This window comes from Daphnia carinata, chromosome 10, assembly GCF_022539665.2.
Source record: "Daphnia carinata strain CSIRO-1 chromosome 10, CSIRO_AGI_Dcar_HiC_V3, whole genome shotgun sequence".
Classification (NCBI taxonomy): Eukaryota; Metazoa; Arthropoda; class Branchiopoda; order Diplostraca; family Daphniidae; genus Daphnia; species Daphnia carinata.
In genome coordinates, this window is record NC_081340.1 from 8350632 (window position 1) to 8367465 (window position 16834).

Sequence of the window (16834 nt, forward strand, 5' to 3'; positions counted from 1 at the left end):
TTTTCATTGCGCAATTCTTATCAAAGCCGACAATCTAATGGAATGGGGGTGTCGGTCACTAACATTGGACGTCAACGGTTAGTTCCTCTCACACAGTCATACATACAAGAGTATTTAATTATTAATCCCCACAAAGTGCAATGGGCAAGTAAGACAATTGTAATTTTTCTTATAGCTCTTGTTATCAAAAAATGAATTGAATGCTTAAACTTACCTTTTACCTTCTCGGCAAATAGATTCACGTCGTTTTCACGGATGTTCTTGATTCGATACTTGAAATGACTGAAATGTCGTCACTACCCTCTGTGGATAGACGATAAATGTTCAGAATTCATCTGATTGTCAGGTCGCGATATCACCTACTGATAATCATAATCAGTCTAAATGTACTGTCCGCTTAAAGTTACCAGCCTGTTCCGTTTGAACGTCTGTAACATCCTCGCGTTTGGATAGTTTTTCTGTGTTTTGACTTTTATTACGTTGTTTTTTAATCTTACAGGAACCGTTGTGCTATAATGATTTGATTTGTCTTGAATTTGAGAATGAATATTTGTGCAATTCTTTTTCCAAATGTCATGTTTTGTCGTTTGTTTTTCATCCCAGACCAAGTTTCCGGTCAGACTGTTAACGAGAAAGTCGTCAACAGTAAAGATGATGTGCTTGCTTCCGGGCCCAAATATACATTTCCGTTCAACACTCACTGTCCAGAGATTACAAGGATTCGGTAATCTGATCCTTTATTATGTTCGTCAGTGGCCAATTGCTGATATGCCATCCTAATATCTTGATCTCACAATGGCGGCCTTAAGTTGTCATTTGTTTCGATGATGTTGAATTCGGGTTGGAATAAACAGACGTTCCTATAGTAATTTAATTACCACAACCGATGGTCAGGAACATCTAAAACTTGGAAAGGTGGGTAATAGCAGGGATGGCGTCCCAGTACGCTTTGGCCAATTTATTACTACTAAACGGAAAATTTACAACTACTAAACGATTATTACGTTACAGCTTAAAAGTTACAACACATTTTATTTTCTATTCTTGCTAGTTAACCGCCATTGTTTGTCTGCAAAGCAGTTTCCACGAATAAATAAACCTCGATGAGTCAGGTAAACTTGTTTAGCATTTGAAACCAGTTCAGCTAAATCATTAAATACTATGTTTCATGTGAAAGATTTATTATACTAGTTTCATCCAAATGTTTTACGTTCTAAAATGCCATTAATTGACGGCTGTTTAAGAAAGGTTGGGAATGGCAGGGTTGCTTAGCAACGATGATTTTGGTTTTTTTTTCGTCTGAAAATCAGTCTAACTGAAAAGTACGTGCAAAAACTCTTTTGTCTTGACAATGTTTAAGACAATCCATATATTTTGCCGTTGATCTAATCATCAAGCCAAAATTCGTAGCAGAAAAAGATGGAAATTGAAAAGGATGTAGTCTTCAAACAACTTGAAAGCGAAGACAAATCGACAAGACGAGCAGCTTTGCTTGATCTCACGAAACGAGCAGAAAAACGACAAATCGACAAACAATTACTGTATGATCTGTTTGATCCACTTATTAAAGTCGCATCCAGTGGTAAAGTTGACAGGCTGAGAGACTCTGCTTCCGTAATTCTACACGCGCTCACTACCCATGGAAGCATTAGTAGCACACAATTTCATGCCATATTCAATGTTTCTGTTGATCGCTTTGAGGTGGAGCCCTCTGAAGAAATTCGCTTGACATTTGCCAGAGTCAATCTTGCAGCCATACTCAACCAAAGTGTACAGCCAATCTACCTTGAAAATTTGGATAAGTTGATGCAGTTGGTAAAACTGATAGTCAGGGATCGCTTTGGAGAAGTTGTCAAAGAAGCCTGTGAAATCATTGTAGCATTGTCTGTAAGAAACAAGTATTTTAGATTGCAAGCTGATTTTCTTGTTGAACCACTCATGCAAAATGTCAGAAGTCAACCAATGAAAGTATGATTAATGAGTATTAAAGCTCTTGAGCCTGTGATGATTTACTCACCTCATACTATTCCAAATATTGCACCTCAACTGGAAATATTCTGGTCTGAGAGCAGCCCGGTGGTAAAACGTGCTATGGCTCGCACTATTGGCAAAGTTTCACTTGTAATTGAACCAGACGATCAAAATTTCCACCTTTTGTTTCCTCTGATTCTTCTGGGGAGGTGCAACGAATTTAACAAATTCAGCGAAGAAGCCGAAAGCATCTGCGAGGCGCTAACAAATCAACCAGGTTAGTATTTCATCAGACCAAAATAAATTTTTTTTTCACGAAAATGTGTATGATTAAACGCATTTTTGGTTTCTTCACAGAATTTCATCGTCGATTTGCGAAATGTTTCAGCAAACTGATATCTAAATTACTTGCAGACACCGAAAATTGGAATAACGATCTCAGAATTCAGTCAGCTCAACTCATTTACCAATTCGTACGTGAAGTACCGGATAGGAAATTCGAACTGTGTACGATTATGGAAATCCTAACATTTCATTCGAGCCGTAACCAAGCGCCTTTTCGCAATTGGGTAACACGGGATTTCTAAAATGGTTTCAGATATTGACAACATCAACTCTTGGATCGTACCTTGTGTTACCTCGGGCACGCATATCAGCTCTTCTTATTGGTGAAACGTGCGCATTGAAAGCCCTTTCATGGCTTTTCGACCAAAAGCAAGAAGAAACTGATATCACTGACACATCAGGCTTAACCATATACAGTCATATTGTTCATGGATTCCTCAATGCAGTACAGTCCGATTATCCTGCGCATACTTTAGAGCTTTGCGTTCAATTTCCCAAAATAATCCAAATTTCTTTTCCAGATGTGTTTTGGAAATAATTATGGGGATGCGACGAGATGACGTTGCAAACAAGTGCCAAACGGTGATTGCCAGAAAGTTTGTATTTATTTCTTGCTTACTCCGAAAGTACTACTAAAGAGTGAGCCTTAGGCACAGAGGTATTTTTTATGAAGTGGTAAATTGTAGATTAATTTTTATTCATGTTTTGAGATTGTAGATCGTGAAATACTGACCAGAATTCTGATAGTGGAAATCTACGTGACAGTGCTTAAATAGGAACAATAACATGAAACTGTGAAAACATTTATGAACACAATTAGAAGGAGAGGTAAACTTGGGAAAATAATTGAAGCCACCTTAAATTAATAAAATTGAAATTGTACCAGGGATTGTTAAAAGATTTCAATATGACATTCCTGAAAATTGTAAGAAATATCAGTAGACGGATTCAGCAAATCAAATTCATTATCTACGCTGACCTAAATTTCAACAACGTTGTTCACCATACACATTTATAAATCAGACAGCAGAATGAGGATTAAAGTTTCATGCCTTGCAAACAAGCAAATTAGTTGTCTTATGCTGACTCAGACTCATTGGAACTGGATTTAACTTCAGCAAAGGCAAAAAAACTTACAGTGGACAGAAACTTTGACGAAGCAGACGATAGCAATAAGGAATCTCCTACTGTCTGTTGCGACAACAATATTACGTTTAGCAATCCAGTATAATAGGTGAAGTGATATTTAAACCAATAGGAGAGTCAAACGTGCTTCACCTAAATTTTTCAAACAAAATAGAAAGCAACAGTAAGTTTTGTGACTTTAACAATCCCAGTAATCGAAACACTCTGCCAACAACTTCTTGTTTTACATCCTCAGCATTGGAAATATCCTGTTTAAGCCTATGGATTCATTTCTCTAGTTACCAAATGAAACTGTAAGGCCCAATTTCTATTTATTTTCCTATTAAAAAATAATAACCTTAAATCTAGATAACTATATACGATTTAGATTCGTATATAGGTAACGTAGGTTCGATAGAAAATATAAGCCCGACTTTTCCCTTAAAATAAATAATATCAATACAACTAGATAACTATATATGACTAAGATACTAAATTTAACAAGATTCACGAATGTGAAATTTGTTTTTTTGTAAACTTCATGGTTTTCTAGTTATTTCAAATACAAAAGTAGGTACGCTAGAAAAGTAAGGCCCGACAAAACGACAAGCCCGACTTTTACAAAAAACATTAATATTAATCAAACTAGATAACTATATATGACTTAGATGCTAAATTTAACAAGAATCACGAATGTGAAATTTGTTTTTATGTAAACTTCATGGTTCTTTAGTTATTTCAAATGTAAAAGTAGGTACGCTAGAAATTTAAGGCCCGACAAAACAACAAGCCCAATTTTTTACCAAAAAAATTAATATTAATCAAACTAGATAACTATATATGATTTAGATGCTAAATTTACCAAGAATCACGAATATGCAATTTGTTTTTATGTAAACTTCATGGTTCTTTAGTTAATTCAAATAACAAAAGTAGGTACGCTAGAAATGTAAGGCCCGACAAAACGACAAGCCTGACTTTTACCAAAAAAATTAATATCAATAAGACTAGATAACTATACATGAGTTAGATGCAAAATTTAACAAAAATCACGAATGTGAAATTTGTTTTTATGTAGACTTCGTGGTTTTATAGTTATTTCAAATATAAAAGTAGGTACGCTAGAAATTTAAGGCCCGACAAAACAACAAGCCCTACTTTTACTAAAAAAATTTATATTAATCAAACTAGATAACTATATATGACTTAGATGCTACATTTAACAAGAATCACGAATGTGAAATTTTTTTTAATGTAAACTTCATGGTTCTTTAGTTATTTCAAATATAAAAGTAGGTACGCTAGAAATTTAAGGCCCGACAAAACAACAAGCCCGATTTAAAAAAAAAAAATTTATATTAATCAAACTAGATAACTATACATGACTTAGATGCTAAATTTAACAAGAATCACGAATATGCAATTTGTTTTTATGTAGACTTCATGGTTTTTTAGTTATTTCAAATAACAAAAGTAGGTACGCTAGAAATGTTAGGCCCGACAAAACGACAAGCCTGACTCTTACCTAAATAATTATTATCATTAAAGCTAGATAACTATGTATGATTTAGATTGTTAATTTAACAAGAATCATGAAAATGAAGTTTGTTTTTACGTAGAGCTTAAGGTTTTTGAGTTATTTAAAATACAAAAGTAGGCACGATAGAAATTTAAGGCCCGATTCCCAACGCTGTGATGTTCGTTTTCTTTGTGTTATCAGAACAAGTTTTCTATGTTAAGCATCCATATTTCTAAACGAAGTGATGATGGACCGACTTGCAGAGGAATCGTTTAATTTTCTTTTCTTCTCGTATTTCCCGAAAGAAAGTAACAAATCCAATGAGGAACGAATAGCACACAGGGTGTTGTCGAAGAGGAACACGTAGTCAAGCCAATCGTTCTCGCCGGTCAACCATGTAAGAGTAGTCGTCTTAAAAATTCCTGGTTTACTAAATCCAAAGTTGGTGAAAAGACTGAGAGATTTATGTGTTTCTTTTTTAATAATGATGGTCTGCCAAGAAGCAAGGTTCAGTGACATGGATGAAAAGGCTAAAAGCCATCAACTTGTTGAAAAAGAAGAGGGTATGTAATTTTAAATTCAATTTACTGGAGGAACACTGAGATGAAAATACATTTGTTTATTTGTTCCTGCAGTATTTTGGAAGGAATGTTTGAAGCTTTGAAGATCTTACTGCCAAGAAGATGCCTTGAGCGGAAATAAATCATAAGTAAAGACAAAGGGATGTGCTTGAATTTGGTTTTTCAATCTAAATGTGTCACAAGAAGGCAGCTTGATTCACCAATAGGAAAAAACCAAAGCAGATATGAAATTCTAGACAATGCTCTTGAGCAATGTGTTCGTTGTTACATTTATTTTCTTTTTTGGCATCGTAGTATTATTAGTAAATCACAATTTTTTTTTCTTCCTTTTAGGTTTTGGGCTTTGTTTAATGTAGTGGCTAAATGGACAATGAGAGATTGAATCAATAACATACTAAGCAGGCAGCTCATGGTCAAACTCATTTGGCATAAAGGTATCATTTAATTGGAAATATTTGTTCACTTCAATACAAGTATTTGTATAGGTTTTCTTCATTGGGGCTTTAGTCACCAAACATTTTTTCTTCTTTAGGGTTTGTTAGATATGGGTGGAATTGGCTTTAACCGTTTAGATCTAGCAGCTATTAGACTGGTGGTGTTGGCCCCATGAATCTTATCGTCTTCAAGCTGGGTGAAAAAGCAGTGAGTATTTAGTTATCAAAATTTCCTAAGCCATGTGCAAATAATCAAATAATTCTTCTTTGAAGTTCAGTTATTTTCGTGCAACATCCTCACAAAAATGCAACAAGACTTAACAAATACAGCAAATAGATGCAAAGTTGAACTGTACCACTAAGTACCAGAGTAATGTGGCAAATATTCACAATGGTGATTACTCTTCACACAGCTAACATTTAGTATGGTACTATTCTATGTTTTACAAATTTAGTTATAATTTAATTCAGCTCTTTGTTTAGTGGAATATAATTTATTTCAGTTTTTCCGCTGCAGTTTGGAAGCCACTTGGAGTAAATTTTTCGTCAGCTACTCACAAAAAAAAGATTGGCAAATCTGACAAATGGTATGCAATGGGTAACAGTTTTATTATAGTTAGTATTAATTTTTCCTAACATACATTTCGAACTCATTTTTAACACTGTTAACATGTACTTGTATCCCATGAGGGTGGGTGAGATTTTGTCCAGGAATTTCGACTGAAAGAAGCGTTGAAGGATTGATGGATCCCCTGCCAAATCGTCACAGCTGGAACCTTTGTATCGGCGACAAGCACCAACCAGCAGGAGACGAAATCCGAAGTGTGTGTACGTGCGCGTGTGACTCGTTTGACAACATCATAACTCTCGAGCAAAAAGCGAGTATTTCGAGATTATTGTTGAAGTTGTGGGCAGTTCTTGGTCCATGCGTGATTCAACGGAACGGTATGTGCAGCTAGCAATCGCCCAGTTTCTTGCTTTCTCATTTTTCCTTTTTGGTCTTTCAGTTTGACACTTTCGACGTAAATACCCCGAGGGAAAGGCGTCTTGCATTAAATTGGGTTGAAAGTGTGGGTCAAGGACAGATTTAGTAGCGTCATCCAAAGCTATTAGCAATGCTGTTGGGTGTCAGAATCATTTACGTTACTGCCCAGACTTTGATTGCCTTCCAAAATCGTCTGCTCGACGAAACTATTCGCAAAAATGCTCGAGTATCTTTCAGTGTTAGTCCTGTAGAAGCCGAAGCGAATAGCTGAATCACACGTATCATTTCATCTCTTTTATACCTCATCATTGTATAGAAACTATGTCGGTAACCCTTTGTTTTGTGTTTTGTTGAAATTTTGCTATGTCATTTTCAAGTGAGATTTTTATTTGTTTTTAGATAGCTGTACTGATGTGTAAAGAATGGTGGTTGCAGGTCATGAGAGCCATTCCTTTATACAATACCTTTCTATTTTTATTGCTTTAATTTTTGTCATTTTAGCAGCTGAATGTAGTTGGGACAGAACATGTTGGAATTTTAGCATCAGGACATCTGGCTGGTTGGACGATTAAACATCCCTCTGTGTGGACACAAACATTGTGTCTAGTTTTTATCTGTAGATTAGGTTAGGTGTTTATCTACCCTTGTCGAAGCTTTGTGATCCATAGGTGTCTTACTTTGCTTATCTTTCAGTGAACAGGACAATGTGGCTTAGCATAACATTAAACAATTTAATAGTTATTCAAAGTCAGAACAGTTGATATTTCAAGTAGATACACATGTGCAGGGAATACTTGTTAATAGTGTTTTGCAGGTACAAGAATTAGACATACATATTTCAACTGTATTGATAAGATTTTCAATGCTTAAGAATTTCTATTTACATTCAGAAGTAACAGGTTATTAATGTGACTTAAAGTACATGGCTACGGTTTTATGCGGGTTATGCGTTACTGTTTGGTTGTGTTGTATCTGGTTTCGTTCGTGTTGTATGTCGCTGTACGTAACCCAATTGCAACCGATGGATAGTTTACGATAGTGCAATCATTGTTCTGGCTGATCATCGGAAGGCATTTTTTTTTTTTTTAATAATGTGGTTCCATTAAATCCGCTATCTTCTAAAATGACGACAGGGTTATCGGTGTGACCCAGGAACTGAGCCCTGCTACTGCCCCGGTGTAGAAAATGTCTCTGTCATCCCGTGATTGGCCCATTCCAGGCATGGAGGAGGTGGTGACCCCGGATTACAGCCAATCAGGTGTTTAATGCCGGCTACTGCTTTCGTTTCGCATTACGTCTTATTTGGAAAAGTATGACAACAAAGCATGAGGCATTTTCTGGCGCTTAACTGACAAGAAAGAAAAAGGCTTTTTTTCATTTGGGCGCAAAATTTTTAGACAAGAGGTAAGAAAAAAAAATTCCGGTATCTTAATACAGGTTAGGATTAACGTACAACTTAACTCGTAGATTCCTACAAATAATTTCCGTTCATTGGCCTGTCTGACACCATCTCTTGTCAGACAAAAATGAAGCATGGTATTCAAAAGGGCAGTTTTCTTCTCTGAGTTAACATCCAGCATAAGCAAGGTGAGCTTAAAAATGTGGATCCGTCCGCCGTAGCCTTTCTAATCCAAGTGATTTTTGTCATGCCTGAAATAATGAAGGGAAAAAGGTGTCAAATCAGGCTTCATCTCTGCTCAGTGTCATGGGCGATTAAGAATACATTGTTGGGAAATTCTCGGTCTGAGGTTAGTATGGAAATTTATCTAAATTTTATATGTTAATATAAATTGACCGTCTTGTGATTATAACTAAATCTGAAATATCATATTAGGAGAAGGATGGTGAAGTTGAGTATTTGCTGATAGGGATTGGTGTTTCAAACAATGGAAATACTTGGGAGCCCGAGCAAATCTTTATTGTAATAATTTCATTGCAGCATTCGAAAGCAAATGTCTACCATTGAATGAGAATCCTGAAAACAAGCTAAGCCAAGAGAAGAAAAGTGTGAAGAAAAAGAGAACTAAAGCATAGGTTTGTTTCAAATTCTTAACTAGAAGCAATGAATATCGACATGGTCAGTAAATCTATAGTTTTCTACATGTCATTATGGATGCCCTGTCTTCCAACAAGATTCGAACATGGATCGAAATGTAGTGGCGGAGACAATTTTAGGAGCGAGCGATGACGGTGACGAAACTATATAGGTAACCATATTGTTTTCTTTTGTTAAAACTTCCCCATCTCATTTTCAAGTGAGATTTTTTTTTTGCTTTTAAATAGTTGTAGGGATGTGTAAAGAATGGTGGTTGCAGGGCAGGAGAGTCATTCTTTTATACAATACCTTTCCATTTTTATTATAGATTGTCTTTTTAGCCGCTGAATGTAGCTGGGACATGAAATATTGGAATTGTAGTGTCAGGACATTTGTCATGCTATGTCTAGTTTTATTGATATTCTATATATTCATTTCTATATTTAGTGGTATTATTATAATAGTATTATGTTTTATTACAGGCTGACCAGAATTACAAACACATTGGCACAGCAGTCTTTCAGCGATCATTGTTTTTCAATGCTCAGTTTAATTTGGTTTAGCATAACATTACTTCGGAAGCACAGGTCTGTTTCAAATTCATAAGTCAGTTTGAAAGGGAAGGGTAAGATAATTTTTTTTTTTTTTTTTTTTTTTTTTTTTTTTTTTTCATTTCCTACGTTGAATTTCAGCACTTCTGGCTACTGTTTTACATGCCACGTCTTCGTTTTTCGTCTTCTCGGAATAGAGCTTTAGAGTGTGGGAGTGAAAAATATAAAGGCCATTATTGGTGTTGAACAATGGATTCCTATCCTATCCCCCTCAATTTGCTTGATGTTCTAGCAATGGCGTCTCTCAGAGAATAACCTTGGCAATTTTGAGAAGTAGAAAATCCTCTGTGTATTTTCATCTTGCCAGCTCAGTAGAGCACCAACTACTACGGTGTGCACTCGTGTTTTTATTGCACATGTTATCTTCGCAGTGTTTCACAGGGAAATGTTGAAATTGACCTCTTCACAGAATGGCAGTTGCACCGTAAAAGCCACCATCCCTGATAAACTCTTAATGGTTAATTTTTTATTTTCAGGTTCTATTAATTTTAATGACTGCATCAGATTGTTGTCATTGATTTTTGTTTTTATCGGTAAGTTAAAGTTAAAGTAAAGAGATGGCCTCCAAGAAGTTGTCAAGTACCAATGTTAATGAAATATATCTTGTTCGTAATTCTATTTCAAAAAATTCAATTAAAGGGATAACCAGATCGGCAACTCCTTTTCTATCTCCTTGCTATTCGGACCGACCTCGCCATGTTTCGGACATGTGGAATACATTGTTACTGAAGAATGAGGGAAGACGTGAGTAGAATGACAAATAACTCGAAGACATTCCAGATCATTAATACGTTTGCGCTTATTGCCAGCAATCGACGAAGAAAGTGAAAAGGTGTGGTCGTTCTATGCCGTTCACGAATTGTGATGCAGTCTGCCAGAGAAAAAGTTTTACCAAACATCAAAGGATTTGCACTCAAACTGAAAGTAATCCCTATTTAATTGTTTTTACATTATTCTTAAATTTCTGATGCTCTACCTCTTATTTAGGGATTATTCGTTTTCTCTTTATTGGTGTTTTTCTCCAATTGCTTCGCCATTAATATTAACAACCTTTTGTTTTCGTTTAGTTTAACTAGACGTTTTCTTCATAAACAAGGATGTATTGAGAAATTTCTTGTTCCTCCAAAGCGGTCCATTTGCTTATGCAGAACTTGTGTACCAGTACAAGTGGCCAGCACCATAATATATGGCACATAAAACTAAATTCACAAATACCACAGGTACTTGACATGTTGCCAGTCGAAGAAAGAAATCTTCCATGACAAATTTTTTTTCCCCTAATTTTTTATACTGTTATCTTTCTGTTGGAAACACATGAGAAGTGATCTAATGTCAACAGGTAAAATGATTTAATTTAAATTACTTGGTTGACGATTAATATAGGTTTTTTTTTTGTAAGGAAAGTGTGATGATTGTTACTGCAAATCTGCAGAAACTGGTGAGCTGTGTGACTGGCTGCTAAGTGCTAACCACTCATCTTGAGTATTTGATCTCATACAACTGTCAGATTGTATAAAAACTTTATTTTGTCAGCTTCAGAAATCTTTCAATTGTTCAGTAAATTTTTACTAACTTTACGAAATTATCATAGGAAAAGAAATGCAGAATGCCACAGTTTCCTCAGTATAGAGATGAACAGTGTAGCAAGTCCAGGTCACCTAACCTGTAGCTCATGAAATCTCCAACAACTAGTCAACGTAGATGATTTGAACCACTTATCCAAAGGGTAACAATTTGAAGTTCATTGAAACAAAAATTCCAATAATGTTCTTCTTGACTTGTTCTAAATAGGCAATAAAAGTCGACATGGCTTTTTAAAAAGTATGGAAGAGTTAACAGATAAACATTTTGATAAATGTCAATGACGATCAAATAAGTTAAATTAAGCACCATATCTAGGACCTGATTCCTGAAACAGTGACGTGGGATAATACATTTGCAGGTCAATGTATTTAATCTATTCGCAGTCCGGCGATAAACCTGGATTTGCTTCCTTGCGCACTGAAGTTGAAGAGACTGGAGATTAATTCGGTTGGCGTATTTTGGAGTAATCCAAAAATAGGTGGGTACGTGGGTCATGTTGAATAATGGAAAAGCAGAATAAAATGAAACTTCGGAAAAACAGGTAAATAAATGTAAAGCATTCTATCACCCAGGTTGTTTTCTTTTTTGTTTTGTTTTGTTTTTTTTTTCGTTAGGAATTATTTGGAAGGAACGCTGTGAACGGAGGATTTCTTCGAATGGTGAGCTTCGGCCGTTGCAAATTGGATTGTGGACAAATTGGACGAAGGTTGTCCACTCGGTTGTTGTTGATGGAAGTGGTCGTTCAGTGAGTCTCCTCCCCGGGATATTGGAGCAAAAAAACTGAAAGGGTATGTAATTTGAGTATGTATAACTGGAATGAAGTCTGGTAAATTAAATAACTTTTTTTTGTAAAACGAATTTTTCTAGCTGTTGGTGATCGATCATGATTTAGGGAATTGCGAAATGGATGTATTGAGTGGAAAGAGTGGACGTGAATAAGGCGACGAAAGAGTACAGCCGCGCAACTTCCGAATGTTGCAATATGCATCTTACGCTTCCAATTCCGGATTGTATTCTCGCAGCAGGATGGTTGAGCACGCTTCTCAGCGATTTTGCTTTGTTACTTCTTATCTGTTCTAATATTTGTTTTTTTTTTATAAATGTGTGGAGTTATTGGCTTTTAAGTTCTAGAAAAAATTACACAGAGATGAGTGTGGAGGGGGTGATGGAGGGTAGTATGATGTAAATATGAAATTTATTTGTTCGGTAGATTGGGGTAGGTTGTGCTAATCAATCCTAACTTGCATGGGGGTAAGGTTTGAATAGGAAGTTGGGTCAACTTAGTGAAGTCCCTGACTTTTGTAGGCTAAAGGTGAGTTGGGGAAGATTTAAGGATAATGAACGTTAACATCAGTTATCCTGACCCATGTACCACATGTTTGTTTCATGCAATAGGTAAATGTAAGCATCGCGAAATTGAATCGCAAAAAACCATACAAAATGTGCAGGTAAAAGTATAATTGAATTATAATAATAGCATTGTATATGCAGGTTATGTTGAAAATTAACAAATATTGGTAAGTTAAACATATTGAGGTTGGATGTATTTCATTAATTTGTATGAAAAGGCGGTAGTTAATTTAATTATCACCTAGATATATATAGCTAATTTACTTATTACCCTGTCTTTTCCAGGTCCAATCCACGCAGCATTTGCTATTATTGCCCAAGAATTGAAATTAATTCATCTGTAAATGGACAACATGGAAGTGAAAAGATAAATAAACTATCGGAATAAAATCGCTGTATTTTAATTTCGCGAGAAATTAACAATTAAACTTCAAGAATATTTTCAGAAAGTGTCCGCCAAACAGTATCGCCATCTATTGGTACGATATTCAGTTGAACCTTTCTAGACTCGGCTAAGGACCATGCATGTTTAAAGTAATGTTTCGTTATTGTTTACTAACAAAAAATTTTAGACACGGCCAACGATATCAGCAGGCAATATTCATAATTAAGCTTAAAACTACCAGCTGTGTCCTTTCAGTGTTGTTTTCTCCTACTCCTCTTGCCGTTACCTGGTGTTAAAATAAATTTGAAGAAATCAATATTTCAGCCAATTGTATGTGTGTACCTGTTTGTTTTTTCAAATGACAACATGGCTTACTAGCTGGAACAGGTAGTATTATCATTTCATAGGCTGAGCTCCCATGCATCAGCATTGGAATATTTGGCTCCGCTCAAGATAGTTTCACAACAATTTCCTCTTCTTACGCTACTGTCAAAGACAAAATTTAATACAAGATATACCTTGAGGCCAAAAGTGATATAGATTCAATGCCAACATAGCTGATGGGATTTGGATTCACTAGTCACACTTGTTGCAGTGTTTTACATAAGAAGAAGCAATACATTCCTCATGGTGTCGGGCTTATATATTTTGTCGGGCTTATTTTCAAGCCCTAGCTTCTTGAACATCGGGAGGCGTTGAGTGAAATAGAATTGGATACCTTACCAGTAGATGGCTATACTGTTAGATGGGTCGTCTGTCAGTATAAATTCAATGTTTACCACATGTAAGCTTACAGCATTTTTGTTATGCTGGCATGTAATCTAAGTTTTGTAATTTTAGGTGATGGCATTCGCGTTACGTTTAAGTCAAGATCTACTGTACAATGGGATAAATTTTTCGTAGAATAAGTATCTCCTAGAGCTATGTGTTGCAATATCATTCTGATGGTAAAATATTTATTCAATTTTAAATAACTTTTGAATTTCCTTCTCTGTATTTGCAGTGACGTGAACCTACTTGTTGGTGGGGTTAGCTAGGGACACATCTTTTCCATTTTCCCATCCAATCTGTGAAACAACTTTGATTGTTCATTATAACTACACCAACATTCCCTACGTAACCCAACAATACGAAACTTACCATTGTAAACCCGAAAGACAACCAGCCATCTCTTTGTTTTAATTTGGTTTTTGCATAGTATCTTCCTGTGCGTGTGAAACCGACGGTTTAACGATTTTTTAATGAAAACCGCGGTTTGCCCCGATCAAAGACGATCGGGGCCGAGCCCTAGTCTTAAGTTGAATTCGACGTCCATTTTGAAATGTGTTGCAACGCTGCTTGAGTTTTGTGAACCGGCATCAGTCGCCATTTGCTAGTTCTTTGTCGTGTATGATACTGGTGGCGTGCATCTGACGGGCGAAATATTGGACACATGAGGCAGCAATGGTAAAGTAATGCTTGAGTGAATGTTTCGCCAAGAAAACATTGATAAAGTTCACCAGCACAAGAAACTTTAATTTGAGAATACCTAACGATATTTGAAACTCCTTTTCAAATTACAAAATGAATGGTACGTTATTAAGAAGAAACTATAAGAAGTAATTCTTTTCAGCTGAGTCATTGTTTGTTTCTTTCTAAATTTTAGAAAATGTCACAAGTTGTGAACAAGACATTGTGGTGCCTTGGCCTCTGTTCTCTCATCTCCATGCCAGATGGCCATTATGAAGGATCATAAATGTGTGGTAATATCATTCTTCCAGTATTGCATTATTCTTTGTCATTATTTTCATCTAATACCATGAACGCGAGAAGAGTTTATTTGCTTGCTATCATGGACGGTAACTCGTGTCCTTAAAAGTAAGCACAAAGCCACATTGAGAAAATGGTTATTGCTACCTTCTTGCTTTTTAAAAAAGGCATCAAGCCAAACTGCTCAACCATGCAGTCGGGCTTTGTACTTTTTTAAAAATTAGAATTAATGAAATAAACAAAGCTTGTCATTTCAATCATGTCAGGATTGTGCAGACAAACATTGTGGTTCATTTCCTTTCTTATGCAAGTTGTTCAACAATGCTTTGTGTTACAACTATTTTTTAAATTATTTTGAATAAAAAATTTTTCATTCACAACATTTGCAGATCCTGAGCACTGAGAAGAGATTTTTGCTGATGTAGAGCTTTGTAACGGTGGACCCCACAGTCCATGACAGAAACAAGTAGGATAGAAAATTCCATCTTCTTCGAAAAGAAAAGGGGAGGTTTGCATTTTAAGGTTAGGTTAGAAACAACAGCAATAAAACCGTTTGCTGTTACTACCTTTTATACGTTGTTATCATAAATAGGAGCAGTACATATTGGCAGCCATGTAGCTTTGTAGTTGCTTCGAAGAATTTTTTCCCTTGTCTGGTGATTGGTTGGTAATGTTGCCCATTCTATTAACTTTTTTCTCTAGGTTAATGTTATAAACCATTTATTTCAGGACTTTGAATACCTCCTATCCTTATAGCCATGGAACACTTGACATTGACTCCATTTACACTTACAGAATCAAAAACGAACACATTTGCAACAAGTATTTTTTGTGACCAAGAAACCAAAATTTTTTTATTTTTTTAAGCATCTATAGTTGGAAGACATCTAGCGGAGGAATTGCTTGTTACTGAGTACTCTACTGAACTGTCAATTTGTTCGTTGTCAGGGGGCTACATCGAGTTTGGTTGCCATAATAATGGTTGCCTCGCGAATTGGAAATGTTTTGCCGAATCCCAGGATATCGCCAAGTGTGCCATATTGTCACAATTGTTTTTCCCCTTAAGATGGTTACCAATGTGAAGTTGATTTCTAAAGGTAAAAAGCACAAGTACTTGGTGAACCCCTGTTGTGCAGCATACCACACCATTAATAGCTTCTTGAAAAGTTCTGCTTTGTTTCCAGGTTTTGTTTGATATGCTATATTTAATGAACTGATGTTGGCACCAGCCTGATGGAAAAAAGTCATTTCCAACGTGGTAGGAGATTTATCTAGAATTGCGTTAACATTCTAATTAAACACGAGAACTTTTCTATGGCACAGGGAAACTTGGATTTATTTTGTGATTAAGAGTCGGAATGTTTTTCTGAAGTTGCTGTTTGAAATAACCTTTCAAAGCCTAAATTCATCTTTGTAGAAAGGGACTTGTAAGTAAACATGAAGCATTTTTTTGCTAGCTGTATCTAACCTACATAATTTTCTGTTCAATAGTTAATGTTTGTTGTTGTTTTTTTAATAAAGGTGAAAAGTAACACTGGCTCTGTACATGTTCTTGGTTTGGGGCAAGATGTTGAATAACCTGAGATTATTGGATGGAAGACATGGAATTTCTACACTTTATTCATATTCCCCAAACGGTATTTAAAATTCAAAAATTGAAGTGCATATCTGGGCTCCCTTCCTTTCCGTAGCCCCGTTTCCCCTTGACTCGTAATAAGCCCGTAGGGGGTCATGCCCCTACTGTACGGTATATATAAAAATAACATATACCGAGGTTTGGAGGGCTCTGGCCGGAAAGGGGACGTGGGGGTCCGCTTAGTCCGATGATGTGTTCACGGAGGGCGACGTGGCTACCCGCAAATCCGAACTAAAGGTTAATCGCTCCAGTAAAAATGTTCCAAATCTTCGGCTCTTCTTCCGGCTTCTCTTAGCCAATCACCGGGTAATCTCCCCGGTGGGTCAACAAGGCAGTGTCTCCCCCTGCCTGGGTTGACGGCAACTTTTGAAAGGGCTATTGTGCCTTTTTAAAGTTGCAAAAATAATTCTAATGTGCAGAGAATTGTCAATAAAAAAACTATTTTAAACAAAGTTTTAGTAAATTTTAATTTGTTTATTGACTTTGTTTGCTGTGTTACTTATTTGGTTGTAAAGCTTCGGAAT

General features: G+C 36.0%; 1 protein-coding gene and 3 long non-coding RNA genes across 8 annotated transcripts; all 4 read left to right on the forward strand.

The window, feature by feature from the left end:
• The first annotated feature begins 1346 nt into the window (after positions 1–1346).
• On the forward strand, positions 1347–2774 carry LOC130701361 (uncharacterized). The gene is made up of 2 exons (XM_059497154.1): positions 1347–2248; positions 2329–2774. Exons 1-2 carry the CDS (start codon positions 1978–1980, stop codon positions 2556–2558), a joined length of 501 nt encoding a protein of 166 aa, XP_059353137.1. The 5' UTR covers positions 1347–1977; the 3' UTR covers positions 2559–2774.
• Positions 2775–5161: 2387 nt separating this feature from the next.
• Positions 5162–7383, forward strand: LOC130701371 (uncharacterized). 2 transcript variants are annotated; one of them, XR_009421902.1, is made up of 8 exons: positions 5162–5357; positions 5461–5523; positions 5596–5975; positions 6074–6183; positions 6249–6403; positions 6479–6562; positions 6666–6920; positions 6983–7383. It is a non-coding gene; the product is annotated as an uncharacterized LOC130701371 (long non-coding RNA). The 2 variants fall into 2 exon arrangements; XR_009004039.1 differs by having other exon boundaries at positions 5464–5523.
• A 593-nt stretch (positions 7384–7976) lies between these two features.
• Positions 7977–12894, forward strand: LOC130701360 (uncharacterized). 3 transcript variants are annotated; one of them, XR_009004020.2, is made up of 17 exons: positions 7977–8364; positions 8428–8547; positions 8625–8708; positions 8795–8994; positions 9094–9167; positions 9478–9582; positions 9688–10139; positions 10246–10350; positions 10416–10530; positions 10674–10826; positions 10929–10945; positions 11006–11044; positions 11198–11332; positions 11398–11427; positions 11506–11731; positions 11805–11978; positions 12058–12894. It is a non-coding gene; the product is annotated as an uncharacterized LOC130701360 (long non-coding RNA). The 3 variants fall into 3 exon arrangements; XR_009421893.1 differs by having other exon boundaries at positions 11006–11116; positions 11398–11731; XR_009421892.1 differs by having other exon boundaries at positions 11398–11731.
• A 1427-nt stretch (positions 12895–14321) lies between these two features.
• Positions 14322–16376, forward strand: LOC130701557 (uncharacterized). Of its 2 annotated transcripts, XR_009004103.2 has the most exons (9): positions 14322–14495; positions 14571–14667; positions 15064–15196; positions 15267–15341; positions 15404–15496; positions 15551–15771; positions 15859–15932; positions 15998–16101; positions 16196–16376. It is a non-coding gene; the product is annotated as an uncharacterized LOC130701557 (long non-coding RNA). The 2 variants fall into 2 exon arrangements; XR_009004102.2 differs by having other exon boundaries at positions 15404–15771.
• The last annotated feature ends 458 nt before the right edge of the window (positions 16377–16834 follow it).